Source organism: Apis laboriosa, unplaced genomic scaffold (genome assembly GCF_014066325.1).
Source record: "Apis laboriosa isolate Shangri-la unplaced genomic scaffold, ASM1406632v1 scaffold21_cov150, whole genome shotgun sequence".
In the NCBI taxonomy this organism is placed as follows: domain Eukaryota; kingdom Metazoa; phylum Arthropoda; class Insecta; order Hymenoptera; family Apidae; genus Apis; species Apis laboriosa.
The window spans coordinates 1,886,055-1,904,203 of record NW_025222365.1 but is presented as its reverse complement, the minus strand read 5'-3'; the positions used below and the strand labels follow the sequence as shown (position 1 = coordinate 1,904,203).

Genomic DNA, 18,149 nt, shown 5'->3' with positions numbered 1-18,149 from the left:
TTTATTCATAATTAATTCAAAGATTTAAATTCTCTTTTTTTTTATTCATAACAGAAAACATTACTTTATGCTCAGTATTAAAGATAAATAATAAACGATATAATAAATTGTATCGTTTGATCCTTTTTTTTTTTTTTTGAATCAAATAAATGATATACATTTTTTTTATTGAAAATTTTACTTTCTATCTTCTATTACTTTTAAGAATGTACAAATTATGAAATTTAATTATTATAATTTAATCATTTACTTACCTCTTCATTGATCCGTCATTAATGAAGGATAAAACGGATGCATGGAATAAAGAATTTATTGTAACTTTACTATGCATTAGGAAATATACAAGTTATGAGACAACGTTTAAGTAGTTACGATAACGTATATCTTGGCCCTTTAACACGTGGAACGTAACTTATCTTTGGTATTGAACGGACAATGTAACATGTCTGTTAATTCTGTTAGGCTGTAAGTCGTGAGTTTTGAAAAATAATTTCATTTAATAAATCTAATTATAATCTAATCGATGAAATCTAAAAATGAATCGTATTTCCTAAAAAAAAAAAAAAAATCTTACTAAACGATTATGGAACGGCCAAGGTTTTCTCGAAGGGCTTTCATTTTCCGTTTTACAGTCGTATGCTGTGCAAAACGTCTGATTGTCTTTACACTAGAGTCATACATACGACATCATTTTGTCGAAAGAAGAAAAGCGGTGAATGATTATAAACGATGCTCGAAGAATGGATGATTATTATAAAGCTTTATTGAACTTGAGTTGCGGTCCCTAAATTGTTTCAACATATCGAGAGGACTGTACATAGGAACTGTATAAATTAAAACATCGCGGCGTACAAGCGAACAATACTTATACGCGAAAGATGGCTATGTTGAAATAATAAATGCAAAAATATGTTACAACTGTATCGTTCAATAAAACCCATTTTTTTCGTCTTTTCTTTTTTCTCCTTTAATTGAGGTGAATTTTACTACACCCTTTACAACAGATCGAACGAGATATCGTGAAAAAGCTAAATGCTGAAGTCGCATGTATGCGTTTAAACGCGTAGATCGCGAATTATAACTTAGCGAGCACGAAGGTACATTGTACAAAATGTTACTTACATCTATTACATTATAAACATATTTACATCGATCAGTCAAATAAATATTCGTCTTAGTCTCTTTGCGTATCTAACGATGTTAAATATTAGCAAAACTAGCAAACGAACACCAAGGTTCGAAATTCGTATTTTACTGTATGCAAAGAATCGTGCGAAAATAAAAGGACGATCGTATAGCGTTTTAAACAAAAATATTTCTACTTCGTTATACGTTATAACATACGTTTATCGTAGAAATAATTTTGCCTCGATTTCAAACATAGCATAAAACTCTAGCATACACTACCATTTAAGCTCTCTTATCGTTAGCTAATCGCGTCTAAATTTTGATTCGCAGAGGAATCTCAAAGGTACGATCGCATTCACGAAAATCACGATGTTTTAAACGACGATGCTTAGTTAATCTTTGGAAAGAGCTACTGTTTCATAGAGATTTTCTTTTTCTTCGGATATGGATTCCTTTCGAAACTAATTTCTCTTCTCTTGAAAATTTAATTTATATTCTCCAGTTTCATAATGTTTTTTTTTTTTTTTTTTTTTTCGCGCGATACGATATATAAAATGATAGATTTGGTCGCATCTATAATCTGCTACTTATAATAATGTACGATACGATGTTTCTGTATTATTCTCTCGTTACATGTATTATCACAGAATTCAATAATTTCTTACGCGTTCCTTTTGCGGTATCGAGTGAAACTTTTGAAAATAATTGTTGCTTATTTCTGTTTCTTATTTCGTTTACAAAATGCTCTTAAGATAAATATCCCGACGATCGTTAATGTTTCGCGTGTTACATCCGAACGTTGACGGATAATTTCTACAAAAAATATTAGAATTTTTAAGTAACTACGATATATTTACAACGATAATATATTGCGTCGCAGGTTTTGCGCCCGATACAACCTAATCTCTCAGTATTCTGACAGTTGCGTAATTTCCGATCAATCGGTTCTTTCGCTCGGCTTCCCGACCCAACGATTGATCATTGTACTATTATGACTCCACTTCCTTACGTGGTCTTTTTTTCTCTTTTTTTTATTTTTTTTTTTTTTTTAAATAAAATAACATCGTAGAAATATCCGTTTGAACGGAAATATATTTGAACGGTTACACATCTCGCGTTTACGCGTTTCAATCCGAATATTCGATCGATTCGACTAGAATATTTGAAATAGATCCTACAACACTTTCCAGTTTTCGTTCATCTTCTTCTCCCCCCTACATCCACCCGCTCTATTTCTTCACACTCGCCGTTTCAGTCGTTTTACCGACTGTGCGCTGTGCTTTGTGCACGCTCGGTATCGTCCGTGACGCGACCGCGTTTACGTTTTTATTCGCCTCGAATTTTTGTTGGAGGGAGGCCACGTTCGACTTGCTGCTCGCTGCCCTTTGCACCCCCGGGTTCGTTTTCGCCCCCGAATCTCCGCCCTTCGCCTCCGTCTTTTGCCCCCCCGGTTTCGCCTGCGAGACCCTCGAACCCGATTCCTTCGCGGACACCGATAACGATTTAATCGCGTTACCCCCGGTCGGAGACTTCTTCTTCTCCGCGAGGCCACCTCCTTTGGACGCAATGCTCAACGGTTTGACGGGGGTGGCGGGCGCTTTCGCGGCGCTGCCCCGCGAGAGCGTGGGCGTCTTTTGAACGTTCTTCGGCTGAAAATTAACCTTTGGATTGTTTCCAACTACGTCCGGCGACTTTGTACTGATTTGATTAGAATTCGAACAGCTCGAGACTAAGTCCGGACTGTTAAACTTTCCCCCGTTATCCTTAGGACTACAAGGCACAGTTTTCAGAGATAATCTATTAACGTTCGTACGAGAGTCCTGGCTGTCGTTCGGCTGGGCCGCGCGCTCGCCACCCTTCGCCTCCGAATTTACGTCCACCGCGGCCACGTTCGACGCCCCAGAAACCCCCTTCGAGCCACTGTCAGAATACTGTTTAGACCTCGACGCATTCTCCACGACTTGCTTCGCGTTCGCGACCGAGCCTTTGCCGAGGCCCGGTGGCGTTTTCGTCCTTCCGAGGGCCGGTTTCACCGACGCCTCCTTCCCCTCCGCCGTCCCCTCCTCGCCCCTCGCCCCGATTGAACCCCGCCGCGAGTTGAATCGAGCCTTCGCCGACGCGATCGATTTGCGGGCCGCCGCCACACCATCCTCGCCACCCTTCATTCCAAGCTCCTTCGATATCTCGTCGTTCAGGTTCGGGTTGGCCGAGCTTTTACACTTGTCGAGCGGCTTGCCCTCGGCCAGCTTCTCGCCCTCTTGCCGCGGCACGTTCAACGCGGACGGGTTCAGGTAACCGGAGCTCGTGGTCGAGCTCGACGAGTTGAACTTGGCCGAGGCGGAGTTGGAGTAAATGCTCGAACCAGGCGATTTGTAATGGCTCGAGTTCATGTAACCGCCGAACGACCCGTTGTTGTAACCCGCGTCCTCCCCGCTCTTCGACCCGCCCTCCTCCTCCTCCTCCTCCCCCTCCTCCTCGTCCTCTTCCACTTTCCTCGACAAGCTCGCGGTCGAGTATATCGAGTCGAAATTCCTATTCGATATCTCGGACACGATCTCGGACAGCAAACCCATCGGCTCCACACCACCGTGACTCGAATTCTTCCCCCCCATTGTTTCCACGCGCTTCGGCAATTTGTACTCGTTCCCCGCCGTTTCCACGCCGTTCCTCCTCCCTTTCTCGGGTAGGGCCTCCTCTATCACGGCGTAAATATTGTCGCTCGTTGTCGGCGATTCCTCGGCTATCTTGGTCAACGAGGATTCGGTGACGAGATTCATGCAATCGTCGTAGGCGTTGTCCAACCCGATTTTCTGCGGGCTTTTCACCCGAGGATTCTGATATCCGGGCAGTCCAGGAATTTTCCCCGCCTCGTTCACCCTGTCCGTGGTCGTAGCGGAGGGGAGGAGGGGGGGGCCGGGGGGAGGCGCCGTAGGCCTGGTGCTCGCCGGTATACTGGTAGGTCGTTTGACGTTTGTCGCGCCCGTTTGTCGCATCGACCCGAACGTCTGGATGGGGGGCCTCGGCGTGATCTTGCTGTCCCTCATCGATTGAGCGCGCAACACCACGCTCTTCTTCTGCTCCTCGGCCACGGGGATCACCGGGATCGAGGGTGTGGGGATCTCGATCTCCTTTTGCGGTATAGGATTCGAGATCTCCAAGTTTCTCAATATCTCCTTGTCGATCACTTTGCTCGCCTTGTGGTGGTGCAATCTCGGCAAAGAGTTGGTCGCGCTCTTCTCGTCCCTCTGCGACCCAATCTGCAGCCCAACCCCGCCTCTCACGATCCCCGAATTCGGCCGAAGCATCGACGCGATTCTGTTCAGGGTGCTCCCCTTCTCTTGCCTCTTCTCGCTCTCCGAGGCCAACACGTTCGCCAGAGGCGTGCTGCTCGGCCTCTGCGGCTTTTGAACGGAGTCGGGGGCCGGGGGGATCGGCGGGGCCGGAGCGGGCCTGGTCGGCCCGTCCACAGCACCGACAGGTTTCGCGGAGAGTTTGGGACCAGCTACCAGCTCGACGGAGGTGCACGTGGTCGCGGCAAGTACGGGGCTGCTGATCAACGGCCGAGCCGTGCATCCTGGATTCAAGGGCGGCAGGGTGGGCGCCGCCTCGCTGAAGCACGTCGTCGTGTTGGAACTGAGCGACGAGGCGCGCGACGGATTGCTCTTCGGGATCGTCTTGATGTTTGTCTTAATGGCTACGGTCGGGATGGTGGGCGGGGGAGGTGCAGGCTTGGTCGGCTCGAGGCTCTTCGCTTGATTCCTAATCGGGGTGATCGTGAAACCTTTGAACTGGCCGAACAAATTATTGTTGTAACGCTCGTCGGTATCCGGTTTCGGCAACAAACTCGCGCACGCTGGATCCTGACTCAGACTAGAATCGATCGTTTCGATGTTACGAGGCAAGGGACTGGAACGATCGATCGTTTTGATGGACAGTCCGTTGTGGCCACGATCGGTCCTGAAATTTTAAGCACAATCGTAAGCCGGGGGGAATCGAGGTGTTGAAAGCGCGCAAAAGCTATGTATCGATCTGTGTAAGCTATGTAATCGAGGATCGAGCAATAATTCGAAAATATTATTCATCCTCGATTCCGAAATTTCATTAAGAAAATTTCATGCAGGTTTTTTTTTTTTTCTTTTTTGTTTTTAATAAAGGAAGAAAAAAGGAACTCAAAACCGAGCAATGAGAGGAAAAAAAAAAGAAAAACAATCCACTCATTCGTCGTCGCATATAAATGGGGGGAGATATTTCGAGTGCATGCGAGCGCGAGAAACGATGCATTTGGGAACGTTAGTCGAAGATTAAAAATGTTAGTGGCAAGCAGCTCTCTATGGATGAAGGAAGTTTATCGATTACACAAGAAAACTATTTAGACTTTGTATCAAACACTGTACGTTTATTCAAATAAACTTATACATATTGATTTGTTCAATGTAATTGAGCAATTTCGATATGGAGTATTATCTCGAATCATATATATACATATACATATGTATACATATGTATACATATATATATATATACATATATATGTACATCCGAGTAAAATTCGAACGAATTTGCTCGCTTAAAAAAAAATAATTGAACGATTGTCGATTTCTGTTATATGTATCTTTAATATATCGAGAATGATTATTCAAGATTATCGAGCGATCGTTAATACTGACTTAATGTCGACTCCATTGTAAGTGCGAGACGTTGAGTAATTTTAAAATGCAGAAGCCATCTCAAAAGAAACTCACACATGCTCATGCTCGTGTCACATTAATTTTCTATGCATGCTCTGTGTTACGGTTCTCAACTTTCTTCCTAAACGTGCCTTCGTTCCGCATTTCGTCCGATCCGCTTGTTAAATATATCATCGAACGCAAATTATGCGGCGAGACAACGAGTTCTTATCTCTCCGCGTTATTGGACAGCCATTTTCGTTCTCATTATCACCCATTTTTTGGTAATACTATCACATGACGTAATCTGCATTCTTTAAAATCATTTACATATAACAGTCTAAAATTATATTACGTCATATATATATATATATATATATATTTATTTATTATTTTTTGAGCATATAGAAATAGTAATAATAATAGTAATAAATGAATAAATATATCACTTATGTCGCGAAATATGTCGCTTCGATATTTACGTTACATCGTATAAAAAAAAAAAAGAAAAAAAAAAAAAAAGAATTAAAATTTCTTTTCCGTTCCGTTTATATAAATTCGTAAAAATATATCGTTCAATAAACGTGCACTATCTACAGGATTTTTTTCTTGCGCGGTGCTCGTAGATTCCTTCTTACACAAGGGCAAATTGTCAAATACATCACCTCTATTATCTTCGCCTCCATTATCTTGCCCTAAATCGGCCAAGATACATATTCGTTATATATTTCGACTATTACAAAATCACAGCGTACCTACTTCAAGGTTGCCTCGACAACGCTATAGGATTAAATCGGAGGATCAAACCGCCACCGTTTATTGCCAACCCTACTGTATAGGTTATAATGCAAAGGTCATAGCTCCCGTGAGAAACTGCTCTGCTGCGACCTTCGCACTAAAAAGGAATGCTCTAAGTCGAGAGTGAAGTTCGATTGGAAAGGGAAAACGGACAGGGAGAAGGGTATAAGAGAGCAATTGAGCAAGAATTTGAAAGAAAGTTTTCAGTGTGAACGAGACGAGAGAGAGAGAGAGAGAGAGAGAGAGAGAGAAAAGAAATAAAAATAAGATAAAATCAAATCTTTGGCTTTAAATGTTGAGCTGGAGCCGGCGGAGGTGGTGGTTTTTTGTTGTAAAAAGGAGCTGGCGTATTCGAGTACGGCTTCCCATCGGGGGGCAACAGAGGGTCACCTGTTCTCGGCGCGGTGCCAACGCTACTACTACCACTTGGACTTTCGTTCAAATGCTCGAACTTTACTTCCGTTTTAACCGTCAATCCCTTGATATTCTTGGTGGGCTTTTTCTGCATCTGTTGTATACGTTCCGCTATCTTCAAACCTAATTCCGACCTATGAGAATTTCTCCTCGACGCTTGCGACTCTACCGTTTGAGATCGAGCGATGGATGATGGATGATCGGGCTCGGGGGCGACAACACACCTCTTCCCGCTCGTGTTCTCGTTCATATTTCCGAGCAACATCGATTTCCTATATTCGATGCTGTTGCTACAGTTAATAACGTCCGGGTTAGTGGTCGAGATAAGATCGGTTTTCGTTATTTGAAGTTTCTGTTTCGGCCCGATATTGTCACCGACCGTGAATATTTTATTCGCGTTACGCGAATTCTCTCGCCTGGGGGAAAAGAATATGACGAACCTCTCGTAAAAGTTTTTACCGATCGTGTGACTCGTGTGATTCGCCCTGCGAGCACCGCGCTGTGACGTAAAGGCATGCGGCTTGCATTTCTCTGTAACACGGTCGGAGCTAGATACGTACGTTGATATCATGCTCTTCTTCCAGTTCTGGCCGGAATTTCTCACGTACCAAATCCCGAACGAGGAAAGAGCGATCGTAGGCACGATCCCCAGAAAGATAATGTACAGGGCCATTATGAAATCGTTTCTCGCTGCAACAAATATAGCGAGCATGGCAAATTAGTTTCGATAGCATAAAAGATTAATATTAATAATAATAATAATAATAATAATATCCTGTTGGACGATCAAGTAAATCGAATAAAATTAAATTCACCGTTCGGATCCTCTGCGGGGCCACTGTCCTCGGATCCACCCACGCCAGGCTGAGTGCAATCAGGTGGCCGGAAACCACGATTGCAATGACAATGGCCGAGGCTATTGCACACTCCGTTGCCTCCGCAATTATTGGGACAAGCTTTCCCTCCGGATACGGAAGCGCGCAGGTCGGCCACAGGCATACACTTCTGATTTACGCACATCTAAATCCACACGAAAATTCAACGTTACGTTTTGAAAAAGGAAAGGAAAAGAAAGAAAAAGAAAAAAAAAAAAAAAAGGTCTTTCTCTTCGCTTCTCGAAGAATCTTCGAGTTGTGTTACCTTTCCGGGTGCACACTTGGCACCATCGGGCGCGAGGCCAGGATCGACTTGATTCAACCCAAGATCAACGATGGCCGAGCGGCACGGTATGATCTTTCCCCCGTTGTTGATGAACGAGTGGCTGAGAATCGCTACGGATTCCATACCGAACTCCAATCTTTCGTTCAAGTGCTTACAGTGAAGCATTCCGCACAAAAGATTTCTAAAACCCAGGAAAGAGACGTTCCTCCTTTATTACAGTACACGTATCCATGCAACCCGGCCGGGGAAATGAAAGAAGAATCATCTCTGTCTTACTCTCCGGTACACTTGACGTAGCTGGATTCGATCCGGTTGTAGCCGCAATTCCCGTGCTTCGTCCCTTTCGTGTTCATCTCGTAGCACTGCGCGTCGGACGAGGTCCCCGTGGGACCCCAGAGCAGTTTGCACTGATCGTTGTGGGTCCTGCACGAGCCCTGATAGCAAAACGCTTTCCCCATGCTGCACGACTCACCGTCCATTTTGAACACGTCCACCGGGCAATACTCGCTCTGCCCGGTGCAATACTCGGGCAAGTCGCACTCGTGCTCGGCGCTTCTGCACTCGGTGCCCGCGGTTTTCGGCCGGCACGTTTTCAGATCGCAGCACTCGCCCGTCGCGCAGCTCGCGTTGCTGTGCAACATGCAAGTGGTCACGTTGCAGCACGGGTTGTCGCAGTTCTCCTTCAGGCCGCAGTCGCACTGCTCCCCGGGTTCCACGAACCCGTTGCCGCAGATCGGGCTGTCGAACAGTTTCTGCGGCTTGTTCCTCAAACAGTAATCCATCCCGTGCTCGAACGCGAGCGCCAGATGCTCGAGGGAGCAGGTCGACCAGTGGGTCGGCCCCGACGAGCCGCTCGACGACGCCATGATGCATCTGCAATCAGACGCGATCGAGCGTGTTTAGACCCTCTTAACGGCGAAAGTGGCGATCATAGTGGCCTGCGAGTGAGGATCGATGGCCTCGTTTCGATCATCGTCGCTGGATCGTGGGATAACGGCGAGGAATGGGGTTCGAAGAATTGGATAAATGGAAAATAAAGGGAATTATACCATCACTATTGGTATTATTACTCACTTCTCCTCGGGGCAGTCGCAATCGGCCGAGTCGTGTTCCATCCCGAAATTGTGACCCATTTCGTGGGCGACAGTTGCAGCCACTAATCCAACGACGTTCGAGTGATCCATCGAGACGCCACCCGAGAACTCGTAGGTGCATATTGGTCCCTTGAGCGCCTTCCCTACCACGCCACCTTCGAAAGTGATTCGCCTGAAAATACGAAATATCTCGAGTCGTTTCTCTCCACCGATATTTTCGTTTCTCGTCGACTTACGTCAACAGCTGGGCGTTATCGTTCGGCATGTCTTGAACTAGTTTCTCCCTCCTGTATCGAAGGAAATTCGAGAGGGTGGTGTCCCCGTTCGGGGACAGGGCTATTTCATCCGCGTCCGACCAAACTTGCACTCCGACCAGCGCGATGAATATATTCAGTGGCATGTACAACTGGAACGCGATATGTATCATTTATTTATTTACGATCTATAGATTATTAGATTATCCCAAAAAACGTGTGATATGATTTTTGATGATCTCTGAAACTTTCGCCATTTTACTTCTTCGTGTCTGAAGAATTATTCTATTTCATCTAAATTCAACTAAATCGGTTAGTGTATCGTGTATAATTTTTGGGACAATCTAATACGAAATCTCGATACGAAGATTCGTCTATGATGAAAATTGTACTAACTGCATTGATAATGTTAGCGATATCTTTGCAGTGTTGATGAACCTTGTCCAAATTCTCGTCGAGAGCGATGTATTCCTTCTTATCGATCACGAGGACCAATTCTACGTATCGTGAATGCCTGTTCGCGTTGTAGGGTCCTCGAATCGCCTCGGCCGCTCTCTTGTGCTGAAAGTACAAAAACCTCGATTTCGAATCTCCAACGAATCTTTCGAATCTCTAAATAAACTTAAAACCTTTATATATATATATATATATATATATATATAGCATCTTACCCTTGCGATTCTGTTGACGATCCCGCGTTGTTCACGGTCGAGAACATGGTGCGGCGTTCCTTCGTAACCTGTACCGAACAAAAAACCAAGATCATCGTCGTCGATTGGATTCTCGGTAAAGTTAAGGGCAAACGGAGGAGGGAGAATCTCGCTCCCACATTCGTTAAGGCCGTTAAGGAGAGACCAGTCTCCGCGAGACAGGTCTTCGAGACCGGGAAAGGAGCGCGTGCCCTGCACGAGGATAACACACAGCTCTGGAATCGAACCGGTCTCGTCATCCGTGAGACTTCCTATCGTATCCTCAGGAACGATAACAACTGGGAAAGGATGGATTAGGATAGGATAGGAACGATAAGAAAGAATACGAAATGTTCTTTCTTAATTCTGTTCGTACAAGATTTCGAGAAATTGAAATTGAAGAAAAAAAAAAGAAAAAATAAAAAAAATAATTACCGCAAGTGTGATTGGCGACGAGATCGCTGTGCTTGTAAACGTAATGACGCGAGTCCAAAGATTCTTGCTCCGGTTGGATGTGATGAAGGTTCTCGCCGTCGAAGACAACGCCGCGCAGTCCTCTGCAAGTAGATAGGGCTACCCAGGAGCCGGGAAGGTCGCGAACGCTACCTTGATAATGGCAGAGTTCCTGTGAATTTCAATGGGACATTGATTCGGTTAGTTTCGCCCATCTGGAATCGCGGACTCGTCGGTCGAGTTCTTAAATTGGCACCAAGAGTCAACTCGAAACTTTCGGCCACCGTTTTCAATCACCGGACCGACGCGATAAAAAAGATCCTCGATGCAAATGAGAATGTATTACGGTCTCCAGCCAAATTCCGTTCCGAGAAACAGTGCGGAAAAGGATTGAAATAAAAAAGAAAGAAAAAGAAAGAGAGAGAGAGAGAGAGAGAGAGAGAGAGAGAGAGAGAGAGAGAGAGAGAGAGAGAGAGAGTCGCGAGCGTAACATTTTAGCGGTGCGGAAAATAATGGCGGAAAAAAGTTGGAGTCTAAGAAGGATTCTCACTCGTTGGTTCGGATGAATATCCAAGGATTCTCGGACGTGCAATGTTCACCCGTGCATTCGACCGGTATAAATATAGTTGGCCCAGATTCCCATTGGACCGACCATTTTTTACTTTTTCTTTTCTCTTTGCATTTTCTTCCACGAACAAGAATCCTCCGCGTGTTCGAAGCTTGAACGTCATCGCCAACATTCCGCCATCGATTCCGCGGAAAGAGATTTATGGCCGCTCGATTATAGCTGAATGCGGGACAATCATTTCGAGATTTCCTCTTTCTGAATTCGAGACGAATTTTCGTTTCGGGAAAGCGTGATTTTAAACGGGAAAATGTAATTTAACCGTAAGCACTTCTATCGAGAGGCGAGACAAGAACAAAGGAGCTATAATTATTGTCGTTACGAGAATGAAATTTCTGAAGAGCGTTCTAACCAGTTTGATTCGCAGAATTTCGCTCATTTAAACGGCCGAAATTAGCTCGTCCGTTTGGCCGCGACAACGAGGGCGAATAAACTGGAAAGAGGAAGGGAGAGAGACGAGTGGATGTATCAATTCATTTATTCAATTACGCAAAATGTGAAAAACAGGGCGCAACGAACTCGGTGACGAAACGTGTCCGACCGATGTCCATTAATCGTAAATAATACGTACTTGAAACTTATATATCGATGCTAAGTGAAGATCGAAAAACGTCGATAGTCGTTATTTCTTTCCTCTCGTCGTATATCGCATGGAAGTCTCGTTACTTTTCTCGTGTAATTCACGAGGTGAGTAGAAATTTAACGGAACTCGTAAAACTTTTACGTAGCACTCGAGAAAATTTATCCACGGAAAACGTAAAAAATTGATACAAAAATTAACAGTGTTTATGACTCGAAGTTGATTTAAAATCATTTTTTAACAATTTTCGTAAAAACAGCGTATCGTCGTGAAAAGTGATTAAAGCAAGAGTAAAGCGTGATCAATATTCGAGTGTGGTTATGTACCTACGCGATACTCTCTATGTTTTATTTGCGAGTGATCGATACTCTCGAAACGTTCATGTCCGTTTATACTAGCGTCCTGCACGGTCGGACAGTGAGTCATCGTTATCGATTCTAGTATTCTTTGCACCTGTATAGCAGTGTATAGTACGATTTCGTTTCGATTTCGACATCGTCCGAAAATGGAATGCACATACACTGTTCTTAATTTATTCTTTGAGCCCTTTGATTCGATTTCACGTCTAATTGTTTGCGTTAGGCTAGATCCATACTGAGAGTGTTTTGCAAACGATGTTCGTCGATGGTATCGAATGATTTTGCAATTTGCGATATGTTCGTTTCACAATAGTTCGCTAGTTGTGTGAATATTTACTAACTCTGTGATCAGAGAAATTGAATATCGTTTGCGAATAATGTTCGTGAATTATTCGCTGCTGAATATATAGGTTAGGTTCGTACTTGTTCACGAATAGTTCGTTCGTGTTTATAAACTATGTTTGTCGGCACTTTTGCGAACAACAATGTATTTTTCAACAAATATTATTTGCAAACGATATTTTTGAATGATTCTGGTGTATACACTTATCAAGATCACGTCTCAATAAATTAAAAAAAAGATTATTACTTACGACTTTCGACGGAGTGTACACTTTGTACGTGCCTTGATGCTGATGACGTTGTTGATAGCCAACAGGAATTAGATCAGAATTTAATCTCAAGTCCAAGGTACGTTTCACTCCATCAAGCTCGAAACCTACCACTAGCACGTCCGCGTGTTCCACATCCTGTGAGCACAATAAAAGCAAAAGGATAAATCGAGGATGTTGCGCAGAAACATGAGTTTTCGTATCGCGTAAGTGCGCGTTTCCGCGCAAGCGACCGATAAGACTTGTTCGAATCAGTGTTCGAATGCATTATAATCGTTTGGAAACCCGGCATTATGCACCTGTTGCGCCACGACGCCGCTCCAGAGTTCTATCGAGATAAAAGAAGAAACACGCCGAGATCGCGTGGAAATCGAATCCTTCGGAAAAGTGAGTCAATTAGCTTCGATCGTTGCCCAGTTTACCTAAGCGAGAAATACTTTCTCCGTGATTCAACGGTTTTGCGCTCTAATTCGCTTTTAAAAAATTTTTTTTTACAATAACTACACTGTTATCGATTTTTTTGTTTACACGTAAAGAGATAAATCGGGATGAATAAATTACAGTATGAATTTCGAGTAATTGTTATTTTGAAATCTCGCTTACGATCGAATCTATTCAAGCGAAAAACGTCGAATTTTCGATTCTGATCTCGTTTTATTTTTTCGTAGCATCGGTTCTCGAACGCCAACCGGAAAGTCGACCGATTAAAAATTTATATTCTCTCCAGTCACTGTGGGCTCAAAGTCAAGTGGACGCGACAGAGAGTGCTCGGTCTTTTTTTTTTTTTTCTTTCACAAGCGTATACGCGCGTGCCGGTTGAAACCCAAATGAATTTACGAATCTTGGTTGCACCCTCGCTTGGAACCTATGTTTAATTCATAAGAGATACGTTCCGGCCCGGCCGTTCGTTTTTCTCCGAACAGGAAATATCGATCGGCTACCACTACCTTTCAAGAGATGTCTTCTGTCTCGGAACACTGTCACTTTCCACGTTGGGCCACGATTTTTGGTAACTTTCCATTTCACGCATCGTATGATTTTCTTCTAAAGTATAACGTACGTCCATCATACATTTACAATATTATGAAAAATATCTAGAAATAGACCTAGAGTTTAATTTTAATAAATTCCTTCGAAATTTTTTCCTTTCTTTTTTCACAGCGAAAATTTCAAACCGCTCGAATAGAAAGTTGGACGCAACCCACGCGGCACGGAATATGCTTAACGAAGAAAGATCAAATTCCACTATTCCTCCGGAATAGGGAGGAGGAAATTTTCTACGAAAATAAATCCGAGAAGAAGGAGTCCCTATATTCGTTGCGTGTCCCTACTCTCGCACCTTGGCGCACTAAACCATTTCCCAGGTCGGGCCACGGTATCGATACGATATTCCAGGCACGACCAATGAATGCAGCCTGGATCGACGATAGATGGATCCACGGAATTCTCCTGGTGCGGATTCTATCATCGTAGTTGGACAGTTAGCAATCCATACCTGGCCGGCTGCCAATCTCAGAAACGTTCCTCGATATTCCAATTGCCCCATCGCCATCACCCGTCCTCGATATCGAGCAACTAATGTGCAAAAGGGTCATGGCTTCTCCTCCAAGGCTCTCCGTCCTTTTTCAACCAGCCGAGCGAATCTAATGATTCTGCTTCCTCGATCGGAGGAAAGGGATCCCAGGTGGTGAGTAACAATCGGTCTTGATTTTACCCGTGAAATTCGGTTAGCGTGATATCGTTCGGGAAGAGAGAGAGAGAGAGAGAGAAAAATCCCTCCCTGGGGAGGAATGGCGAAAGCTCGTTAAATCGAGATGGTCGGAGGAGGAGGAGGAAGCCCTCGTAAAAGTCGTCCTCGTGTCTCATTCACCACGCCCAGCGAACTATTGTCGTGGAAGCTCGGCTTCCACGAAATGTACACTCCTCCCTCGCTCTGTCCTTGATTCTCGTCGTTTCGAACGAGCCACGGAACACGAAAGGTCTCCGATCCTTTTTTCTACCAAAGCATTTCTACCACCAAGTCGTTCCATTGTTTCCAACGATTCTACCTCGAAGGATTCTATTCTCTCGAACCTGTGATTGTTCGTTCCGATCTGAGCGACTTTAACTGGCCATAACCGTTGATAAATTTTTATCAAAGGAATCAAGTTGGTAGTATCGAAAGTTAAACTTTCGATCGTTGGAAGAATATTTAAATTTCGAAACAATCGGTGCAATGATAAACGCAATAATAAATTCGCACCTAGTTTAATTTAAAAATCGCTAATGACCTCTGCGAATGGATTTATGCAATTTTAATCGATACTTTCGTCGTTTCGAAATACCCGAAATTGCGATATTGACCAAGATATTTCGATGTTTTAAAAAAATATCCATACCGATTTGATTTGATTTGATTTGATTTGTCGTTTGTTTGCGCGTTTTTCGTTCCATCGCGCGGATCCTATCGCGTTTAATTTCGAGACAAACACTCCCTCCCCCCGTTTCTTCTCACGAGAGATTGGAATTTAAAAACTGACCAAATTCTCGCCGCGATTGTTGATTCCGTGTTTAGCGGAATTTAGGAGGAAAAGAAAATAATTGGTTAAACGAGGAGCGGGTCGGTTGTATAATTGTTACGGCGATAAACCACGCGAGAGACGCGTTAATTATTCGAAGTGACGGGTTTCTTGGAAATTGGTGCGGTTAACGAGCTCGGGGGGAGAGAGAGAGAGAAAGAGAGAGAGAGCACAATGTACGTACGTAACGTACAGAGGGGCTCTTTGTAGGTGGGTGGCTAGGATGAAAGGCATCTTTTAATCTCGGCTCGGGTGTACGGTGGGCCAGGCCGACAGTTAGAGAAGCGTGGAGGAAGAAGGAACTGCATCCGTTTCCGCATCCTAGAGCGGCCTCTGATAAAGGGGCCGCGCCGCTTTTCGTAATGATTAACGTAATCTAGCAGGAAACTCGCATTGTACTCGCGTTGAAAACCGTTCCGCGGGTTTTTCACTCGACCACTTTCCAGGTTTCTCCTTTATCGCGGTTTCAACCTATCCAACATGCTGTTGAGGATCCGCCCGCGGGTGCGACGACAAATAGTGACCGCGTGAAAGAGAGAGAGAGAGAGAGAGAGATTCTCGACGGTTTGCTCGCGCTTGAAATATCGCGGATAACCGTGTCATAGATACAGAGTTGAATGTACACGCATCGATAAACATTTCGCACTATCTGTGACCATTGACGGTGTATTGACCGAAGATGCACTTGCTTTTAAAATGTGAATATGCAAACTTTGCCCTTGTGTAATGTTGTGCGACAAAGGGAGTATAGAATTTCCCCTTGCAGCTAGGTATCTCGAATAAAGAGGATACGCAACATCTTCCTTTACATCTTTCTCTCTCTCTCTCTCTCTATTCTCTTTTCCTCTCTGCCTTTGTTATATCGTGGACGACGACGAGATCGTGGCTCGAAGTCCGATAAACCAACAGACTGAGCCGGAAGTTAACCGAACAGCATCTTTTCCATCGACTTTTTAGTCACGTTCGCGATTTACTTTGTTTTCCTCGAGAGAGGGAATGCTTCGTTAATCACTTTTATTTTTTCCTCTCTTTTTTTTTTTTTTTTTTTCGTTACTTTTTTCCCCGAGTTCAGAAACGACTCGTTGAAACCGACTCGTCTCTCTCTCTCTCTCGAGAGAGAGAGAGATGCCACCATCAATCACCACGAGTTTTATTATCGACTATCGTAAAAGGAAACTGTGCTACCGGTGAAATTAGGATAAAAGTGACCGGCAGATTTCTCGACAACGATGGGCCACATAACCGACAAACTATTGCCAATTAATCTTACGCGTCAAGACGGGGAAAGAAACTTTCCTTGGGGGAAGAGAAGGAGGGAGAGGAGGGAATATTATTATTGGAAAACGTTGGGACGATGCAAAGTGTCTTTATACGAGTGGTGCAAGTGTGGAGTAAGCGAGCAGGAAATTAGATTCGTCGCCATAGACAGACCGCGCTGATAGCATTCATTCTTCCCCGTGATAACGAGAAACGAGGTCAATTGGCTTACTTCGTTGACGCCACGAGATCATCGTTGCTTTAGGGACATTAGGCAACGAAACCACGCTTTTGCTCATTCCTCGTCTACTTTTCTCTCTCGTTTTAAAATAGTACAACGTCGATTCGCTCGAAAATGGATCTTTGCGAATGCAACTCGCAATTATTACGAAACACTTCGACCACAATCGTTCGCATCGATTTTATTTTTTCACTTTCTCGTAAATACGATACGATACAATTATTTCGAATTTAAACCTCGAATAATCGAATTTTTCCACTGTGCTTGAACAGAATCGATACTTTCTATAAATTCTCAAAGCGCAAGGAGAATAAATCGAATTCGTTCGAAAGGATCTTTGCCATTACGAATGAACTCGCAATTATTACGAAACACTTCGACCCCAATCGTTCGCATCGAGAACGTCCATTTTATTTTTCACTTTTTAAACACAATGACGATTATTTCGAGCTAATTGCTAGGTAAACCTGGAATAATCGATCTTCCACTACACTTGAACAGAATCGATACCTTCCCTAACTTGTATAAATTCTCAATGAGAGTCGGAATATACGGAATCGGGCGACGACACGCGTCACGTGACGAGTGACAGCGCTATTTATTTGCCCCGCCTATCCATGCTAATGTTTCCAAAGTGGAGGCAAACGGCAAGGGTAACACGTATCCAACTTAGAACTCCTCCCTCCTCCCAACATCGGTCAAACTTTCCTCTCCTCTCGCTTCTATTCTAAACCTGTGTTTACCTTCGACCGATTCTCGCGCGTAGGTGTCTTCTCCACCCATCCACTTTCACCCTCCGATCCACCTTCCTCTTCCCTCCCCCTCCTCCCCAACGCTTCGTGCACGAATTTTTCTCGTATTGCTTTTTTAATCGGGAACGGCAAAAACTTGATCTTTCTTCTCGGATAATAAAAATAAGACTGGCCGATATTTGTTTTGCTTCCACTTTGTTTCGTTTCGAAGAGGAGTCATCGGTTCGAAAATAGCGCACGAAGCATGTCGGCGTCTGCCTCGAATCGAGCAGAAGACGAGAGGATGGAGGAGACATCCTCGTGACGAAATTTCCCCGCGACACTTGTAGGGCTCGATTCTGGATTCACGCCGCGTCGCATGCAGCATTTGCATCGAAATCGTTGCACGCGTCCACGATCGTTCCGTGTCGCGAATTTTTGAAAATTTCGGCTTTCGAAAATCGGACGTCTGTTAATTACGCCTGTTTCCTTTTGCGCCTTTTCCTTCTTCTCTTTTTTTTTTTTTTTT

General features: G+C 44.1%; 1 protein-coding gene across 1 annotated transcript in view; it reads right to left on the bottom strand.

Annotated features, from left to right (window-relative positions):
* Window positions 1–294: 294 nt before the first annotated feature.
* The window catches only part of LOC122713060, a 44,704-nt gene continuing 26,849 nt past the window's right edge, over window positions 295–18,149 (bottom strand). Inside the window, exons 3-13 of the mRNA XM_043933195.1 lie at window positions 12,816–12,971; window positions 10,641–10,830; window positions 10,188–10,255; window positions 9,913–10,077; window positions 9,499–9,668; window positions 9,243–9,434; window positions 8,445–9,041; window positions 8,148–8,349; window positions 7,823–8,027; window positions 7,568–7,697; window positions 295–5,085 (exon numbers count right to left, since the gene is read on the bottom strand). Of these exons, the coding sequence (XP_043789130.1) occupies window positions 2,358–5,085; window positions 7,568–7,697; window positions 7,823–8,027; window positions 8,148–8,349; window positions 8,445–9,041; window positions 9,243–9,434; window positions 9,499–9,668; window positions 9,913–10,077; window positions 10,188–10,255; window positions 10,641–10,830; window positions 12,816–12,971 (4,803 nt within the window). The 3' untranslated portion in view covers window positions 295–2,357. The remainder of the gene's footprint in view (window positions 5,086–7,567; window positions 7,698–7,822; window positions 8,028–8,147; window positions 8,350–8,444; window positions 9,042–9,242; window positions 9,435–9,498; window positions 9,669–9,912; window positions 10,078–10,187; window positions 10,256–10,640; window positions 10,831–12,815; window positions 12,972–18,149) is intronic.